The sequence below is a fragment of the Stomoxys calcitrans genome, chromosome 1 (assembly GCF_963082655.1).
Source record: "Stomoxys calcitrans chromosome 1, idStoCalc2.1, whole genome shotgun sequence".
Lineage (NCBI taxonomy): Eukaryota > Metazoa > Arthropoda > Insecta > Diptera > Muscidae > Stomoxys > Stomoxys calcitrans.
The window spans coordinates 181,903,680-181,925,438 of NC_081552.1; the positions used below are offsets into that span (position 1 = coordinate 181,903,680).

The window sequence follows — 21,759 nt, forward strand, 5'->3', positions numbered from 1 at the left end:
CACGGCGTCATTATATCATCGGAACAAGGAGTGCTTACATCAAGCAGTTGTCAGATCGTACTTTCCTCGCCATGTTCAAACGCTCCCCCCTAACCAAATGCATCGATATAAGTAAAATTTTGGATGCCACCTTATGGTAACCCAAAAACACAAAATTGGTATAAAACTTTGGGGTCAAATAACGAAGGGGGGACGCCCTACTACAAAAACCCACCCAAATGAACATGTTTATCGATTGGGACAATATGGGTATGAAAGGTATTTAAGAGAAGAGTAAGAACTTGATATAACAATTCGACCTCACGTATGGGGGCCTGCTCCACCCACAAAAACCGCCCAAAAATTACATGTTTACCGGTTGGGGCAATATGGGTATCAAATGAAAGGTAATTGGAAGAAGAATACGAAACTAATATAAAAAATTGGGGTCAAGTTCCAGGGGACCACTCCATCCCTAAAATCATCTCCTACGGACATGTAGACCGATTGGGACAATATGAGATTCAAACGAAAGGTACTTGAGATTAGAATAAGAAACCTATGTAAAAGTTTGGGATTTGTTTCATGGCCTTTCGCCACACCCCAAAATAATAATCCAAACGGATATGTACACAGAGCGGGACAAGATGGGTCTCAAACAAAAAGTATTAGAGAGTAGAAATTTAGGTCAATTCCCGGCGAGTCGCCCCACTCCAAAATTATGGCCCAAATGGACATGTACGCAGAACGTGACAATATTGATTCTAATGAAAGTTATTTGAGAGTTAAATACGAATTTAAATAATTTTCGAATTTGGACCATGTCAAAAGTAGCGAAGCACACCGGGTCAGCTAGTTGAATAATTAATGTGGTGGTTTCTTTTAAAGAATTGACTAATGGTTAGATCCCACTCGTGTATCTCGGATATATAGTAAAATATTCCGATTTTTCGTCTTCTGTTAAGTATTGGGTTGCCCATAAAGTAATTGCGGATTTTTCATATAGTCGGCGTTGAAAAATTTTTCACAGCTTGTGACTCTGTAATTGCATTCTTTCTTCTGTCAGTTATCAGCTGTTACTTTTAACTTGCTTTAGAAAAAAAGTGTAAAAAAAGCATATTTGATTAAAGTTCATTTTAAGTTTTATTAAAAATCCATTTACTTTCTTTTAAAAAATCCGCAATTACTTTTTGGGCAACCCAATATATAGCCTTTACCTAAGGGCCCTAAAAATGAGAAGCTTAGACCCTTTTAGTGTTTTGCTCTATTGGCCTAATTCAATTACCTAAACTTGGAATTTGCTTACCCCCTCCTAGACCAGGACCCTAATCACCCACAGGGTGATAAGTCAATAATCTCGCCTTGCTTACAAACTTTTCACTTTGAGTGTAATATAATTTCTCATATTTCATGTTAAATGGGTGTTGATGGCGATTAAACACCCATCGCCTGCCCATTTTGTCACCTTTCTAAGTGCCCACCCATGCCTCCTCATATATGTGCAGTGGTGCAAGCCTGCGGTTGCTTTTAATTACCTTCGAAACGATGAAAATATCCTCGCGTTTGATGACGCCCTCAGCGATTTTCTCCTTCACAGCATTGCCCACTTCATGTTCGTTTTCATAGAAATATGCAGTGTCTATGTGTCGGTAACCAGCATCAATTGCATCCTTAACCGCACGTTCGCAATCTCCTCCCAATGACTTTGTAGATGCCACCACCATCACATACACAGCGCCATCAGACCATCACAGCGAGGTGTTGGATAAATGTACACCCCCACATTTCCAGGAAGACATCATTTAGACAAGATATGAAAAGAAAGATCATAGATAAAAAACATTGAAAAGTTAAGTGAAATAAATGCTTAAATAAACTTTCCTAATGAATATTGCATTCACGCACGCAGCAGAATTATTAGAAGAGGGAGCAGAAAACTGTAGGAAAACTTTCATTTGCAGGAATTTTGAAACGTGTAGCAGCAAAGAGGCAAATGAATTAAAACTCTTTGATGAATTAAAAAGTTTTATTATGTGATATGGGGGTATCATTAGCGACAATTTGATAAATTATTGAAAGGAAATTAAAATCTTCCAATTCCATTTAGAGTTTCACTTCACTTTCACTTTTTCTATGAAAACGCAGGCTAGAAGAGTTTTCAGAGAAAACACCACATTAAATTTGCAATATTTGCTTTGTTTCAGAAATATTGCATAGCTACCACCATAGAATGGAGAGTACAGGGTAGCTGACACTTCAAATTCAAAGGACCAAATTTTTTTGGTTGAAATTTTTTTTATTGCAAATTAGTGCAAATCACAAAACTTTTTATTTTTGCTCGATATGACCACCTTTTGCATGGCCTATTGCTCTGAAAAAACTAGTTGCAATGTAATGTGCCGGCATTTTGACCCATTCTCATACAATGGCTTCCTTCAGTGCATCCGTACTGGCATTTTTTCGGTTCTTACCTGGCTCTCTAAAAAGGCCCAAATAGAAAAGCCCATCGGCTTGGCGACTGGAGAATTGGACTATCACAGTGTGGTTTGAAACATGATTTGTTTGCCATTCTTGGTTAACACTGCTATATGTGACGGAGTCTAGTTGATACGTCCATGATCTACGACTGAAATGTTTGAATGCTCACGGCTCCAAAGCAGCTACCAAAATTTTTTTCCAATAAGGTTAGGTTCAAAAGAGGGTGCGGATATTAATCCTACCCATGTCACTATGGACATATACATAAGCCAGTAATCGGCTTGTTGTGCGCTTTAAATACTAACAAGTAAAAGCGTGCTAAGTTCGGCGGGGTCAAATCTTGGGGACCATCATGGATTCTGCAATAAATTTATACAAAATAAATTTATTGCAGCTTTCCCTTTCCATTTGTTTCTTCACTCATTGAGCTCGTCTCGAAAGAGAAACAAACAAAAATTGTAAATTTAATGATCTTCGCCCTAAAAGGCAAAAAACTTAAAAAACGAAAAAAATTCGGCTTAGCCCCGCCGGGATTCGAACTTAGGCACACGGAGCAATATCGAGAGCCGTTGCTGTTATCTAGCATTCGAAGCCATTAAATGCACAAAATCATGTGTAGTATGGAAAAAGGGTAATTTGCCACAAGTCTGTCATTATGCAAAAATACATGCATTGGGAAAAAGTACAGCTAATAGACATGGTTGTCGAGCGTGGTTAATGTGGTAATTGTATCATAGATGCGTTTTCGCTACTAATACGATTCAAATACAACATACCAATGCACGACCCTTGAAGCCATCACACCTTATATGGTTGAAAAGTCTTCTAACCAAACACGAAACGCGTCCCATAGTGGTTGATGTGTGTTGATATCTTAGGCTTTCCTTTTCCATTTGCATCTCCGATCAATGAGCTCGTTTCGAAAGAAAAACGATAGAAAAACAAAAATAATTGTAGTTGAAGGGCATACGTTTATTTTATTTCACATACTTCTAGGAACCGAACAAGGATGATCGAGAGACCGGTTTACATGGAAGCTATATCATGTTCTGGACCTATTAAGACCGTACTTGGAACAGTTGTTGGAAGTCATAACAAAACACTACATGCGAAATTTCAGCCAAATCGGACAAAAATTGCAGCTTCTAAGGGCTCAAGACGTCAAAACGGGAGATCGGTTTATATGGGATCCATATCAGATTATAGATCGATTCGGACATTACTGAGCACAGTTTTTACACATCATCACACACATCATAACAGAACACTACTTGCGAAAATTCAGCTAAATCGGACAAAAATTGCGGCTTGTAAGGGCTCAAGAAGTCAAATCCGTATATCGGTTTATATGGGAGCTATATCAGGTTATAGGCCGATTTGGACCGTACTTAGCACATTTGTTGGAAGTCATAACAGAACACAACATGCAAAACTTCAGCCAAATCGGACAAAAATTGCGGCTTCCATGGGCTCAAGAAGTCAAATCGGGAGATCGGTTTATATGGTTTATCGGTTTATAACTAAATCTGCACCGATATGGCTAACCCCAACGACCTACATCAATATTAAGTATCTGTGCAAAATTTCAAGCGGCTATCTTTACGCGTTCGACCAGACGGACATGGCTGGATCAACAGACAGACGGACATGGCTAGATCGATTTAGAATGTCGAGACGATCAAGAATATATACTTTATGGGGTCCCAGATCAATATTTCGAGGTGTTACAAACGGAATGACTAGATTAGTATACCCCCATCCTATGGTGGTGGGTATGAAAAGTAACCTCGAAAATTAACATCATAGTCTGGAAATTCCAGACAGTGTCCTGCGTCCCAGATCATCGTTTCCAAGTGGTGGGTCTGGTTAACGAGCGGATTTTCGAACATGTGTGGAACTCTGTAGAGGGTCCACCCATACAAGCGATGTGCTGCGAGTATAGAGGGGACATCTTTAAGCTGCGTTTTGCGTCGGCGAAATGTATTGATACCGTCAAAAAGCTTGTTGGAAGAATCCACGCTCCCTTGGAGGGCGTAAAGCTCGAACTGGTGAAAAAGATGGACATCCCCAGCTCACAAAGGCGACGGTCTTCATCAAGGGATGGGGCAGTAAATTTGCGCCGGAACGCATGTTGAGATTCTTCGGCAAGCAAAACCAAGGTTTGGTCGCAGAGAAGTGGGAGGCTTCCCATAGGGAGGAGAAAGAACTCTCCTTGTGGTTGGCGTTGATCAAATCTCCGTGAACAGTTTGGCTAAGACTAAAGGCAAGGAGTAAGGCTGTCTTTTTTGAGATTCGGAAGAGTACGGTAGGCAAGAATCCTCATATTGAAAAATCAGGCCGTGCAGTGGCTGTTGATCCAATACCGCCTAACAAACAGGGGGTGGACGACGAGACCATCACCGACTGTCCCAATAATGGGAAGACTAATATAAGCAAAGATCTTAATACTTGAACATTAGGCAGTGCAGGGGCGAGAGACCCAACACAGCCTAACGAACAGTGACCCGACTTCATCAAGATTCGGAAGACTAGGATAGGCAAAGAACCTAATACTAAAACATCAGACAGTGTAGTGACTGGCAAGACAATGTATTCTAAAGATAAGGACGGAGGGCCAATGATTGAGGTCATCCAAATAAACTTCGACTCTCCGACACCGCCACCCCCGTCGGAGCTGCAACGGCTGGTGAGGAAAGCAAAACAGACAGGAAACTAGGTGCGATGCGAACTCTCACCACATTACGTGGGTAGTACCAACATTAATAAGCGGAGTCAAGCCCTGGCAGAGTTCTTGAATACTAACGACCTAATAACACTTAATATTGGTAACACCGCTAACTTTGTTAATAGGATTAGGGAGGAGGTATTAGATGTGACGATATGTTCGGAAAATCTAATCGATGAGGTTCAGCTTTGGAGGATCTCCATGGAACACTCTTTCTCTGACCATCGCTACATTAGAATTGCACGACCAGCGCCGAATCCGATAAGCTTCCGTAATAAGTTGAAAATCAACTGGACTAAATTCGGAAGACTACTCAGAAGATGACTTGGGCAAGATAATTTAAATTGTCTAAGTATAGAATGACGACAATGTCAACAGGATTACGACTGCACTGGTGGGGTCCTTCGAAGATAGTTGTCATCTTCGAGATAGGAAATCAGCTCAAAAAAAACCCTGGGTGACCAGGGAGATTCCCAATATTGGGAAAGAGGACCGCAGACCTTTTAACAGAGCACGTCGTAAAAAAGCGGAAGTTTATTGGGATGTGTATTACACACGGCTGAAGGAATACAATAAGATTACCAGAGCGGCAAAACGTGCCTCCTGGAAGCTTTTCTGCGAAAAGGTCGATGGCGTTTATGATGCCGCCAAGATGAATAAGTTTCTCTCAAAACCCCATGTTCAAACTGAAACGTTAGTAGACGACATGGGAGTGAGAGCAGAGATTCCTGAGGACATGTTGAGGCTTTTGATGAGAACCCATTTTCCACAGGATATGACGGGACTGACGCAGACACCGGAATCTTTAAATAATGAGGTTGATCGATGGCTTATCATAATTGAATTTAGGGTCAAGGGCACTAGGATAGTCCACTGGCTCTACAGGAGCGTGATTAGACCAATACATACTTACGCCTCAGTAGTTTGGTTGACTGCTATGGAGAAAAAGTGCAACATAAGAACCATACAACAGGTCCAGAGAACATGTTGTCTTGGCATAGGCGGAGCGATGAGGACCACGCCCACTAGGGCACTGGAGACTATTCAAGATATCCGACATATTGACATACAGATTAAGTGTGAGGCAGCCACGGTGCCTTAAGACGATGGGAGAATATCATCGCGGTATAATCGAGGCGACGATAGGAAACCTGCAAGGAAGGGGAGAGGTTTCCGATCGGATACCTGAGATGAAACTTCAAGTTGAGTGCGAGGCACTGCCGACATCGGCACAGTCTTGGATTGACGGAACCCTAGCATTGCCATCTGGAAGATCATGTTACACGGATGGACCAAAGCTAGAGGAAAGAGTGGGCCTGGGGTCTACATTAAGAACCCGGGGACGAAGATCTGTTTTAGACTGCCTGACCATAATACGGTCCTGGTGGTGGAGATTCGGGTGATCACGGAATGCGCGAAGTGGTGTGGTGCTAACGCGAGAACGTCGAGTGTGAACATCTTTACCGACATTAAAATTGCCATATGGGCAATAACAACCAGGACGGTAAGGTCACGAATAGTCTTGCAGTGTAAGAAGGAGATTAACGCCTTCACTGAGGATGGGAAAATCCGTATCGTTTGGGTGCCGGGCTATAAGGGGGATTGAAAGGGCAAACGATTTGGTGGTGAAAGCTAGAGGACTGCCGTCAACGAACTTGGTTAACCCGAAGCCTTTTGGGTCGACACAGTCCGAGTAAGGGCGTAACACTGTGGAACAGCGAATCAACAGGAACCCGGCTTTCGCGGTTAACAGATACCGGTACTTAGGTGGGGACACGATTCCAAACATGAACCAACTTAGGGGAGTGGTATGGAAAACAAAGTATTTTGTAAGCAGCACGGAATTCCTGACTTAAAATTTTATTTTTTGAGGTTACTTTTTACAGCGTACAACAAGCCGATTTCTGGCTTAGGTGTATGTCCATAGTGGCATGGGGCAGGTTAATATCTGCACCCTCTTTACAACCTAACTTAAGCCTGCTACTCTGAAATTGCAGTACTACTGCTGTAATAGTAGAACTACTGTTGCGATAGCAGCAAAATGAACTACCAAAATTCAGCAGACAGTGTTTGCTATTTTCAGCTATCTGTTTTCTATGAGTGTATAATAATTTATTGTCTATGATCCGGCCCGAACTGAACACACTTATATTTGTTACACATGTTTGTACATATATCTATATACAAGATCAAGATTCACTAATAGAAGGTTAGGTCACCTGGGAAAACATAAAGTGGATAGGCCCCATGAACATCTTTGAGAATGTCAAATCTGCCGATTGAAAATGTCATCAAAAAGGAGAAAACGTACCAGTAAGAAAAGGCAAAAGGCGGGCGATGCCGACTTTATAATACCCTACACCTACACTATAGGTACAAAGTGGGAGCTATATTTAATTCCGAACCAATTTTGATGAGCCTCGGCGAATGTTTTCAAAATAAACAATCCTATTAAATTTCGATTGTAAATTTGAATATATTTTCAAACTGTAATAAATACGGTTGACAAATGATAACATCATTGCAAATAAGCCAAAATTGGACGGATATATAAATGGACGCTACATCTAAATCTGGACTGATTTTGACCAAACTTCTTAGATAGTGTAGACAATTTTGGCAATATTGGTCAATAATGCGCTTGCAGTGATCCTAGAAGTGAAAATCGGCCGAAATACATATATGGCAGCCATATATAAATCTGAACCGATTTCTATGAAATTCACCAGTAATATTTAAAGACATAAGAAAATCCTTACTGACAACTTTGAGAAATCGGGTAACAAATGATCACATTATTGCGAATAGAGTTTTGTTGTTCTTAATTGTACCATGTGCGAAGTACTGACAAAAATTAAAAAAAAATTTTGTTGGTTTAACCATATTCATTGAACCCTGATACAAGATATAGAAGAGCAAGTATAGATTGAATTACAAATGCCTTGTGTTTCGCATAACTCAAGCGCTGTGCAACTTCATTAAACTCACATATAGTATTCTAACTATAATATGTCTAGCCACATCAAGTACAAGATTCGAAATAAACGATGAAAATTAAGATAAGAGATATTTTAAAGAGAACTGTGAATGAACAATGAATCTCGATTAGCTAGTTTTCAGTCGAGTGTGGCAATTTTTTTTTTGCTTTTAAACTTAAATTATTTGTATACCCTCCACCATAGGATGGCGGTATACTAATTACGTCATTCTGTTTGTAACACCTCGAAATATGCATCTGAGTCCTCATAAAGTATATATATCCTCGAACGTTTTTGCTTCTTGAGCCCCTACAAGGCGCAATTCTTATTCGAATGAATTGCAATATTACGAAATCAATTCTACAATGTTCAGCTATATCAAGTTATAGCCGGAATCGGACTATAACTTGATATAGCTGCAATATCATAACAGTTCTTATTCAATATTCTGTGTTTGCCTAAAAAGAGATACCGCGCATAGAACTCGACAAATGCGATCCGTGGTGGAGGGTATATAAGATTCTCTCGCGATTTTCTTCAGTTTGTATGTTCCCCCATTTCCTATTTCTTCTCTGTTAGGTGACCCTGTTGAATGAAACAAAAGAAAACATCAGATTTCCATTCGTTGATCGTAGTTGTCAATTTTCGTTGAGAGTCATGGTTTATTATAGTAATTACCCGTCTGTGGGTTAGCCTCTTGATTATGTTTCGACATCGACATTACTCTCTTACATCGGTATTCACAAAGCTTATGCAGTTTTAAAGTTTGTTCATTTGATACAACTGTTAAATACACCTACGTTAAGCTGCATTAAGTTTTGTGAATACCGGTGTTAAACCCCATTTACACTGCTCCTTCAATCCGGATTTAATGGCTCGATCATCTGTTTTCCCTTTATAAAATCGGCTGACGAGAGCCTCAAATCCGGATTTGATGAGCAGTGTAAACGAGGTTTTAGTATTTAGCATAATGACTTAGGCAGGGGACTCTGTTTTTAGTTTGGAAAAACATCAACAACATATATCAATTTACTTTAACATATTTAAGCGAATTTTCTGCACCGACACAATCCTTTTATCTTACTACACTAGGTTTAATTGTGTCTTATTGCTACTTTTAAGCCATTAGTAAAGATGGGTTTCTAACGGGTAAATACTCAATAAATACCAAATTTTTGGGTATTTATGATTTTGCCGATATTTTGGACGTAAAAATATTCTCCAAATATTTTTGATGATTTCGTATTCTTTGTATATAAAACTGATCTTCTGATCTCATAAAATCGGGTTTTAATATATATAGCCGCTATTAGACCAATCTCCAGACTTAAAGTCTCGAGGCAATAAATTGGTAATATTTCATCCGATAAAATTTGGCATAGTGATTTTTGGTGGGCCCCTACCCATTTCTGTGAAGTGTGGTTCAGATCGCACTACATTTGGATATAGCTGCCCTTAGACCGACTGACCAATCTCCCGATATATGGTATTGAGGCCATAAACGATCCACGTATTACACGAATTCGATGAAATTTGGCACAGTGTGTTCTGGTAGACCCCTACGCATCGCTGTCAAATGTGGTCCAGATTGGACCATATTTGGATATAGCTGCCAAATATGCCGATCTCCCTATATAGTGTAATGAGCTCATAAAAGGCATTTTTCATATGGTTTGGATGAAATGTGGCACAGCGAGTTCTGTTGCCCCTCTTAACCTTTTCGTTGAGTTCAGACCATATTTGGATATAGCTGTCATATAGACCGATCTCCCGATATGAAGTATTGAGCCCATAAAAGGAGAATTTTTCATCCGATTTGGATGAAATTTGAAACAGTGAGCTTTGATATTCTATTAAAAGGTTAAGAAAGGTACCAAAACGAACTGTTTAAAATTTCATCAAAATCGGATGAAAAATGCTCCTTTTATGAGCTCAATGGTCCGATCTCGAAGACATTCAACGAGAAGGTTTAGAGGGGTACCAAAACTCGCTGTGCCAAATTTCATCCAAATCGGATGGAAAATGCTCCTTTTATAGGCTCATTACACTAAATCGGGAGGTCGGTCTATATGGCAGCTATACCCAAATATGGTCCGATACACATTTGACAGAAATGGGTAGGGGTCTTCCCGAACACACTGTGCCAAATTTCATTGAATTCGAGTAATAAATGGATATTTTATGGCCTCAATATGGCCTCGGGCGATCGGTCTAAGGGCATCTATATCCAAATATAGTTCGATCTGAACCACACTTCACAGAAATGGGTAGGGGATGAAAAATTTACCAATTTATTGTTTCAAGACTTAAGTCTGGAGATCGGTCCATATAGCGGCTATATATAACTAAAATCCGATTTTATAAGATCAGGTTTGTATACAAAGAATACGAAATTATCAAAAATTGTTTGGAAAATATTTTTAAACCCAAGATATTTGCAAAATTATAAATAACCAGCTTTTGGGTATAAATGGGTAAATAACCAGGTATTTACCCAATTTACCGGGTAAATACCCAAAAGGTCCATCTCTAGCCATTAGCCGAAAAGAAGTATTTTTATTTTTCATTTACAACTTTTTTTTTATATGAAGTTTGACAGTTGTTCGTGTGAAAAGCTGTATAGAGTACAACCCTTAAAATAAAGAAGGCACCAGTATGCCTTGCCATCACTAATTTCGTGTACAGCTGATAAGCACCACCAAAATATATTTGGAACTTGAGCTGCACCTTTAAAAGATTATTTCAATGGCTAAGATAAGAATATTGTTTAGCTTTATCCCAAAAAAATGTTCCGTTTGTCGCTGCTAGTAAAATTCGGCATATGTTTGTTCCCTGCATTATTACATGTACCTATATGCATTTACACATCCACACATACATACGTATGTATATGTGATCAATTATCTATTAAACTTACCGTATAAGTGCCCAAGCCAATTGACTGCATCTTGGTTCCATTGTTGTGGGTAACATATGTCACATCTGGTTTGCTCATTTTTGCGGTTTGCTTGAAGCTGAAATTGTAGTTTATAATATCATTGCAATGAAACATTCGTTTTAATATCGAGTTATTTACTGCAATTGCGTTTTTCCGTTTTTCCTAATTTTGTAGATTTGCGATATTTCTGCACTATACCGGTAAAGTATCTTGTCTTTGCAAACAACTGTTGATTACTGTCATCAGAACTGTTGAGAGTGTTCTCTTTTAATATTTGGGAGATAATCGCCAAACAGACTCATCAACAGTGTTGCCAGTATTTTTTCGTTTGGAATTCTTCGTTACAAAGAATTCCCAAAAACAAATTAATATCCCCAAAAAGTTTGGAATCGCTGGTTTTATTGTTTCAAACCAAATCTCTTTTTATCTGTCTGCATTTTAAACAAATTTTAGCGAAACCGGGTAAAAAAAAACGATCTGAACCATATACGACACGGATGTCGAAAAGCCTAACATAAGTCACTGTGTAAAATTTCAGTGAAATCGGATTATAAATGCGCCTTTTATGGGGCCAAGACTTTATATCGAGATATCGGTCTATATGGCAGCTATATCCAAATCTGGACCAATTTGGGCCACAGTACAGAAAATTGCCCAACACAACTCATTGTTCCCAATTTCGGCAAAATCGGACAATAAATGCGCCTTTTATGGCCCCAAAACCTTAAATCGAGAGATCGGTCTATATGGCAGCTAAATCCAAATCTGGACCGATCTGAGCCAAACTGAAAAATAATGTCGAAGAGCCTAACACAACTCACTGTCCCAAATTTCTGCGATATCGGACAATAAATGCGCCTTTTATGGGCCCAAAACTTTAAATCGAGAGATCGGTCTATATGGCAGCTATATCCACATCTGCACCGATCTGAGCCAAATTGAAGAAGGATGTCGAAGAGCCTAACGCAACTCACTGTCCCAAATTTTGGCAAAATCAGACAATAAATGCGCCCTGTATGGGCATAAGACCCTAAATCGGCGGATCGGTCTATATGACAGCTATATCTAAATCTGGACCGATCTGTGCCATATTGTAGAAGTATATCGAGTGGCTTAACACAACTCACTGTCCCAAATTTCAGCAAAATCGGACAATAAATGTGTTTTTTATGGGTCTGAGACCCTAATCGGCGGATCGGTTTATATGGGGGCTATATCAAGATATAGTCCGATATAGCCCATCTTCGAATTTAACCTGCTTATGGACAAGAATCTGTGCAAAGTTTCAGCTCAATATCTTTATTTTTAAAGACTGTAGCGTGATTTCAACAGACAGACGGACGGACATGGCTAGATCATATGAGATTTTTACGCTGATCAAGAATATACATATATACTTTATATGGTCGGAAATGCATATTTCGATGTGTTGCAAATGGAATGACAAAATGAATATACCCCCATCCTTCGGTGGTGGGTATAATAAACCTTTTATGGGCTTCAGACCCTTAATCGGGAGACCGGTTTATGTGGCAGCTATATCTAAATATAGTACGGTTTGAACCATATTTGGGCCAGATGTCGGGAAGCCTTAATATACTCACTGTTTCAAATTTCAGCGAATTCGGAAAAAAATAAAGCATTTATGGGCATTAGACAAATTATCGGAGAATCGGTCTATGTAGCAGCTATAGGCAAATATGGTCCGATTTGGTCCGCATCAAAAAGACGTAAATGCGCCAAATTTCAGCTTAATATCTCAATGTTTAAAGGCTGTAAAGTGATTACAACAGACGGACGGACAGATGGACAGACACACGGACATCGTTAAATCGTCTTAGAATTTTACGACGATCCGAAATATATATACCTTGTAGGGTCGGAAATTGATATTTCGATGTGTTGGAAACGGGTATAAAAATACCAAAATTTAAGGATGACATACAATAATTCACATTTAAAACTTCCTTTCGAAAATCTCCAATTTTACTCAGTATTTTGGTTAAACCCCATAGTCCCCAATGGAAAAATATCCTCCCCATTTTCGTTACAATATCCCCATTTTCGAGAGAAACCGCCAAAACTGGCCACACTGCTTACCCAATAAGATCTCAAACACTTTGAGAGATTAGAAATAAATAAAAAAGCTTTGTTATAAACTTTATAACAAAGCTTTATGATATAAAACTTTGGCATGTGTTATTAAACAGTGTTGCCGCAAACAAAAAAATTTTATGCTGGGTCTTATCATTTTTTCTGCCAATATACGCTATCCCAGTGTTGCCTTTGTTAGGGATTACTCTCAATTTTGGCATATTTTTTGAAAATAGATATTTTTTACATTGGAGGTATATTCATTTAGTCATTCCGTTTGCAACACATCGAAATATCCATTTACGACCATACAAAGTATATAGGTATACATACGTATTTCAGATTATCGCAAAATTTAAAGACGCTTTAACGATGTCCGTGTGTCTGTTCGTCTGTATATCCGTCAATTGTAATTACGCTAAATTCTCAAACCCATTTTAGTCCACTTCCCCTTCTTGTGGTGCAATTGCTTCAAACTTTACATGTTTGTATAACCTCCGCCATAGGATGGGGGTTATACTAATTTCGTCATTCCATTTGTAACACCTCAAAATATGCATCTGAGACCCCATAAAGTGCATATATTCATGATCGTCTCGTCGTTCTGAATCGATCTAGCCATGTCCGTCCGTCTGTCGAAATCACGGTAGCGGTCGAATGAGTAGGGCTAGCCGCTTGAAATTTTGTACAGATACTTTATATGGATGTAGGTCATTGGGGATTGCAAATCGACCATATAGGTTCAGATTTGGATATAGCTCCCATACAAAACCGATTTGACTTTTTGAGCCTATGAAAGCCACAATTTTTGCCCGATTTGGCTGAAATCTTGCACATAGTGGTCTTGTTTGACTTGCAACGAATGTACTAAGTACGGTCCAAATTGCTGAAGAACATGATATAGCCCCATATAAACCGATTTGACTTCTTGAGCCCATTCAAGCCGTGATTTTTATTCGATTTGGACAATTGCGGCTTGTAAGAGCTCAAGATGTCAAATCTGGAGAACAGTTAATATGGGAGCTATATCAGGTTATAGACCGCTTTGAACCGTACTTGGCACAGTTGTTGGAAGTCTATGTTCAAAATTGTGGCTTAATCGGACGAAAATTGCGGATTCCAGGGGCTTAAGAAGTCAAATTGGGAGATCGGTTTATATGTCAGCTATATCCAAATCTAAACCGATGTGGCCCATTTGTGATCCCCAACGACCTACATCAATATTAAGTGTCTCTGGAAAATTTCAAGCGGCTACCTTTACGCGTTCGACCGCTATCGTGATTTCGACAGACGGACGGACGGACATGGCTAGATCGAATCAGAATGTCGAGACGATCCAGAATATATATACTTTATGGGGTCGCAGATCAATATTTCGAGGTGTTACAAATGGAATGACTAGATTAGTATACCCTTATCCTATGGTGGTGGGTATAAAAATAACTTCGAAAAAAAAAATTTAAGTCAAAATTCAGTGCTGCTTACAAAATCACTAATTGTTTTCCATATCCCGGCCCTTAGTTGGTTTATGTCTGGTATTGTGTCCCACCTAAGTGCAGGTGTCTGTTAGCCGCGAAAGCCAGAAAATGTCATAGGAAATGCCTCAACGTCTCATCATCTTCCCCACATGTCCTACATATGCTGTCACTTGCCGTACCGATTTTGCATAAGTGAGCACGTAGTCCTATGTGCCCTGTTATGATACCGAAAGCTTTACTGACTTGCTTTCTTTCTGTAATATTCTCGCCTTCTCACAATCCGGATCTCCCCATAGGATATGCCTCGTCCTGCCCACCGTTCGTCGACCGCGCTTTTAACTCGGACTGCGTCGACCTGAAAGGCTTCGGCCGAACCAAGTTTGTTGTCCTCTGACCGTCAGTGCCCAATCGTCTGCTTTTGCATTCCCCCTTGCCCGGCACCCAAACGATGCGGATCGAGCCATTATTAGAGAAGGCGTTAATCTCCTTCTAACACTCTAAGACTGTGACTTTACCATCGTGGTTGTTATTGCCCTTATGGCCAGTCTACTGGCCGTAAATATGTTCACATTCGACGTTCTCGCCCAAGCACCACGCCACCTCACATATCCCGTGATCGCCCGGATCTCCGCCCGCTGGAACGTTTTATGGTCAGGCAGTCCAAAACAGATCTCAATTCGTGGGTTCTCAACGAAGACCCCCAGGCCCACTCTGTTCTCTAGCTTTGATCCATTTTTTTTCCTTTGTGCAACTCTAACAATAGCAAAATTTGACATGTATAGTGTGTTGGCACATTAAGCTATCGTCGTAATCCACAACACACATTTTGTCTCTGATCCATAAAATGGGATACGACCCAGATACAGAAAAACATTCACAAATCATTCTTGAGGAGCCACCATGTTTCATGGCCTTTTAGGGGCCTTCTAGTGGTACTGGTTTTCCCGTCGGATAAAATAATCAAATTAATACGAGAACCACAAACACATTATTGTTCAATTTATCTGAAATTTAGCACAGTGGGTTGCACTAGGGGCACCGATATTCGACCCGAATAAGGTGTATGCCGGGTAATATGGTGGACTTATTGAGAGTCCGTTGTAACGCGTGTTGAGTGGCATGTGGCACCGTCTTGTTGAAACCACATGCCATGCAAGCTCTTGCATTTTGGGCAAAAAAAGTTGGGTACCATCTCACGGTAACTCTCACCATTCACAGTTACGTTACGATACGCATCATCTTTGAAGAAGTACGGTCCAATGATGCCACCAGCCCATAAACCGCACCAGACTTGGACTTTTCAGGATGCATTGGTAGCTCTTGCAATGTTTATGGCTGATCTACACTCCAAAATCGACAATTCTGCCTATTAACGTACTCATTGAGCCAATAATGAGCTTCGTTGCTGGACACAAATTTTCGATAAAAGAGAGGGCCCTCAGCCAACTTTCGAAAAATCTGCTTTGCGGTAGGTCGTTCGTGAGTTGCCTCGTCGTCGTGAAGAGTTGCTAAAACTTCCGTACACGCAATGGATTGCCTAATGGTAACCTAGTCGTACGGAAGATTATAACGCAATTGTAAGAAAATCGTCACGAAGTGTTGCTAAAACTACCGCACACGCAATGGATTGAAGATAGTTTCGCGACTCATACGGAAGAAAAATTGCGTGAAAGTGGCCCGCTACAACGAGGGACACATGTTCGATCCCATAAAACCCATGCGGTGTCGGCGCTGGGCCAGTAACCCGTCCCGGAAAACTATGAGAATCACGAGAAACAAAGGAATAGTAAAAACGAACCCCCCTATGGTTGACGACCCACGCAAACGAAAAAAGGACCATAATTTGCGAATCCGCACATGGAAAGTCCGCACTCTCTATAGAGAAGGTGCAGTATACTCGCTGGCGGAGGTATTGGAGAAGTACAAGGCAGATATTACCGCCTTACAGGAAGTGCGATGGACGGGGAATGGCGCCACGACAACACCAAATGGTGACGAAATATACTATAGCTGCCATAGCACGAGACATGAATTTGGCTGTGGATTTGTGGTTAGTTGAAGACTGAAACCCCTTGTCTCAAGCTTTACTCTGGTGGATGGAAGGCTTGCCTCAATCCGCACAAAAGCCCATTTCTTCAACATCAGTCTTATTTGTGCCCGAAACCCGACGGAAGATAAGAACGAAAAGACCAAGGATATTTCTACGAGCAACTAGAGAGAGAATATAAGCGCTGCCGCGTCCATGATATTATAATCGTTCTGGGAGATTTTAATGCGAAGTTATGGAAGGAATACATCTTTGGTCCAACAGTCGGAAAGTTTAGGTTGCACGAGAAAACGTAAAATAAACGGACATAAACAGATTTCGGCATAAAAATATTAGCAATATGTCAAATATTTGTGCTGTAAGATGGAAGGCATTTATTCAGCATGTTAGATGTACAATCGATCCGTGGAGCGAATATAGATTCGGATCATTACCTTGTTGCTGCAAGGTTTGATCATGGCGAGGAAGAAAGTACGATCTGACACTGCACGGAAGCTGGACAATGAAAAGCAGCAAACAGAACAGATGGCAACTCGACTGACCTAACTGCTTAATGGAAGCACTCCTTGTTCTGATGAAATAAATGCACAGTGGCAAACCACTGCCTACTCCCTGGGAAATGCAGCGAAATCCGTACTTGGGTACCGAAAGCCTCGCCCAGGAAACCAATAGTGCGACCAAGAGTGTCGTGATGCTGCTACTGAAGCCAAGTATGTGGCATTCAGAGCAATCTTGCTATCAGTAGCAACGCGCTAGATGAATGAGAGGTATCGGAAGAAAATGAGAGAGGAGAAACATCTATTCCGCAGGAAGAAAAAGGAAATGGAAAGACTTGAGCGCGATCGAATTGAGATGTACAGTAGACAGAATTCAAAGAATTAAACATCAAATCTGGTAACTGATACAGATAGTGCGCTGGGGATATGGAAAGGACATTTTACCAAGCTGCTAGTGTCCGACGATGGTGGCCAAGAGCATACGGTAGAACCTGACAAGGCGTCTGATGCATACGCCTTGTCAGCGTGTCACCTCCGGTCTTAAATAGTTTTTAAGGTAATCCGTCGGCTCCAGCTGCTTTGTTATTCTCCAGTCGGGTCACTGCAGGATGACACTTGCTTATACGCGTTCCTTAGTAAGAATAGGAAAGAATCTCTCCGAACCATTTAATACCAAACGAGGTTTCAGACAAGGAGACAGCCTATCGTGTCATCTCTTTAATATCCTGTTGGAGAAGATTATACGAGATGCAGATGTGAATAGATATGGCACACGAATCACAAGATAACGCATGCTACTCGCCTATGCCGACGACATCGATATCATAGGTCTGTCACCGGAAGTAGTAACTGCAGCCTTTGAAAGAATCGAAAGAGAAACAGTGAAAATGGGTCTGGCAGTAAATGGAGATAAGACCAAAAAGTCTTGTACAACCGATGAAATAAAGAAAATGGAGAAAGTTGGGAACCACAACTTTAAGATAGTCAAAAACTTCATCTACCTCGACACCGCCATGACCGAAGCGAATGACACCAGTTTTGAGATTAAGCGAAGAATAATACTGGCAAACATACGCTACTTTGGACTAAGTAAGCAGTTTAGAAACAAGGCCACCTCTCGACAGACGAAGATTACACTATACAAGACACTGATACTACCCGTGTTGTTATATGGTTCTGAGGCATGGGTTCTTGTGAAAGAAGACAAGGCAGTGCTAAGAGTGTTTGAGAGAAAGATTCTTCGTAAAATATATGGACCAGTTTGCGATAATGGAGAATATAGGCGTCGTATGAACCACGAGCTGTATGACGACGATAGTAGTTACAGGTATCAAAATACAAAGGCTGCGGTGGCTAGGTCATGTTGCTAGAATGGATGAAGAAGCTCCAGCATAGAAGTCTTTTGAAGGCAAACACGGTGGTACACGCAAACCGGGAAGACCAAAAGCTCGAAGAAAGATGAGGTGGTGGGATTATAGAATGAGCGCTGAAGATCGAAGCGCTTAGAAGGCTATTGGGGCAAACATTCTGTCATAGCCAACAACCCTCATACAAATACAATTTATTATTCTCCACGCTGTTAGTGTGATCATGATTGCTATACAGAAAACCCCTTTTTGCACCAAACAAGTAAAAAGGCGTTAAGTTCGGCCGTGCCGAACTTTGGATACCTTCCACCTCCGGTACATTTGTAAACGACCTTTCGTCATAATCCGCTGAAAAATGCATAACCTATGCCCCCATAGCAGCTATATCGAAATATGGTACGATTTGGACCAAATTCGGCACTGACATTCAGTGGGTAAGAACCGTTATGCTATTGGAGATATATCAAGTTATTGTCCGATTCAGACCATAAATGAATGCTGAACGTTGTAGAAGTCATTGTGTATATTTCAGTTCCTTCCGATAAGAATTGCCTCTTGTAGGGGCTCAAGAAGCAAAATCGGGAGATCGGTTTATATGGGAGCTGTATCAAGCTATTGATCGATTCATACCATATTAGCCACGTATGGAGAAGGTCATGAGAGAAGCCGTTGTACAAAATTTCTTCCACATCGGATGAGAATTGCGCCCTCTACAGGCTTAGGAAGTCAAGATGCCTGATCGGTTTATACGGCAGCTATATCAGGTTATGTATCGATTTGCGCCATACTTGGCACAGTTATTGGAAGTCATAACAAAACACCTCAAGCTAAATTTCAGTCAAATCGGACGAGATTTGCGCCCTCTAGAGGCTCAAGGAGTCAAGACCCAAAATCGGTTTAATGGCAGCTATATCAAAACATCGACCGATTTGGCCCATTTACAATGCAAAATTTCAAGCGACTAGCTTTACTCCTTCGAAAGTTAGCGTGCTTTCGACAGACAAACTGACGGACGGTCATGGCTAGATCGACTTAAAATGACATGACGATCAAGAATATATTGTATGTACTTTATGGGGTCTCAGACGCATATTTCGAGGTGTTACAAACGGAATGATGAAATAAGTATACCCCCATCCTATGGTGGAGGGTATAAAAAGGGTTTTTATGAAAACCTAATCTTTGTACTCGGCTTCTTAAAAAAGTCGATGCTTTATGTGTATCCATTTATTGTCTGTGATTTAAACATACAAAATTTGTAGATTATGGTATTGAGAGTATTCACAACTTCTGGGTGATTGAATTTATAACCATGTTTCCATTAGAGCCCAAATCCACTTGATTTGAGATAATCTCCGAAACTCGGCAATTAATTTTGTGAAACGATTTTATTAAATTACTACTAAGTTTTATAATTTCAATAAGAAATTGTCAGATGTTAAGAAAAAGTGCTGCCCAAAAATCCCAATAATAACCGGTATTCAATGCAAACGCAGAGTTGTATTTAAATTTGGAAGGAATTTTTGCTGCAAATCTCTTCAAATAAGTAGATTTGCTCACATTTAAAATGTATGGGAAAACTCGTTCCAAAACACGAGATTTCCGAATCTAGATTTGTTCCAAGTGGAAATATGGTTTTAGATAAGCCTTTTGCAGTTTTGTCTTAACAAGTTATCACAATTAACTAATCGTTTTTTTCTCACTCCCTATCAATTCACTTATGTACCTTAACTAATCGTTACTTCTTCTCACTCTCTTACTTTTCACTTACTTTTAGATCATTGCCTCGATAATGCCCAAGTAGAAAACATTTGCATTCCATTGAGCAAAAACAAAAAAAATCCTTTAAAAACAGTCTGGGGTCCCATCAATTTCCGTACTCATTCGCTGGTATAAATCATTGTTGTTATTGTTGTTGTCTTTTCTCTTCCCCGTTCTCTAATGAAAGAACAACAAACACTCTGTTTACGCTCCACTGCAACAGGACAAGAAGGCAACAACATCCATGCACAACAAGAAACACAATTCCCCATTTAAAACAAACAACAAAAACAACGAAAACAAAAGAAAATATTCTGTTTTTGCATTCTGGCATTCACACACATCGTTGCCAATGGTAACAAAATGACAAAGAAACATTCAACAGCACCATGCCATATCAACAAATGTGGAAGAGGGAGAGCGAGGCAGAGGGAGGGAGAGCAAGAAAGTGCCTGAACTTAGAAGCAAAGGAATTAGAAAAGAAAAAGAAAACAAATTTCCACTGTGATGACAGTTAGTGATGCAAAGGTAAGTGCTAACTACCATTTTGCTACTACTTCACGAAGTGAAATTTTCTAAAAGGATTTTGAGCAAATATTCGGGAAATCATTGGTTAAGTTCAGTTCCATTAACCAGTAGGATAGATTGGAAGAGGATGAAGCGATTTAGAGCGAATTTTCCTATCCATATTATTTACAAAGTTCCGCTACCTGCAAAATTAAAAACAAACGGGAACGCCACCCACGTCGGAGCTGCAACGGCTGCTCCGCCTGCTATGGATAAAACAAGAATCTGTGCAAATTTCAGCTCAATATCTCCAGTTCTATAGACTGTAGCGTGATTTCAACAGACAGGCGGACCGACACGGCTAGATCGTCTTAGAGTTTTACGGTGATCAAGAATGTATATATATATATATATATTCTTGATCATATATATATATATATATATATATATATATATATATATATATATATATATATATATATATATATATATATATATATATATATATATATATATATATATATATATATATATATATATATATATATATATATATATATATATATATATATATATATATATATATATATATATATATATATATATATATATATATATATATATATATATATATATATATATATATATATATATATATATATATATATATATATATATATATATATATATATATATATATATATATATATATATATATATATATATATATATATATATATATATATATATATATATATATATATATATATATATATATATATATATATATATATATATATATATATATATATATATATATATATATATATATATATATATATATATTCTTGATCACCGTAAAACTCTAAGACGATCTAGCCGTGTCGGTCCGCCTGTCTGTTGAAATCAC

General features: G+C 39.5%; 1 protein-coding gene across 1 annotated transcript in view; it reads right to left on the minus strand.

Moving 5' to 3' along the window:
* The window catches only part of LOC106093586 (aldo-keto reductase family 1 member B1), a 134,659-nt gene that overhangs the window by 2,760 nt on the left and 110,140 nt on the right, over positions 1-21,759 (minus strand). Inside the window, exons 3-4 of the mRNA XM_059360689.1 lie at positions 11,078-11,174; positions 1,515-1,682 (exon numbers count right to left, since the gene is read on the minus strand). Coding sequence (XP_059216672.1) covers positions 1,515-1,682; positions 11,078-11,174 — 265 coding nt within the window. The remainder of the gene's footprint in view (positions 1-1,514; positions 1,683-11,077; positions 11,175-21,759) is intronic.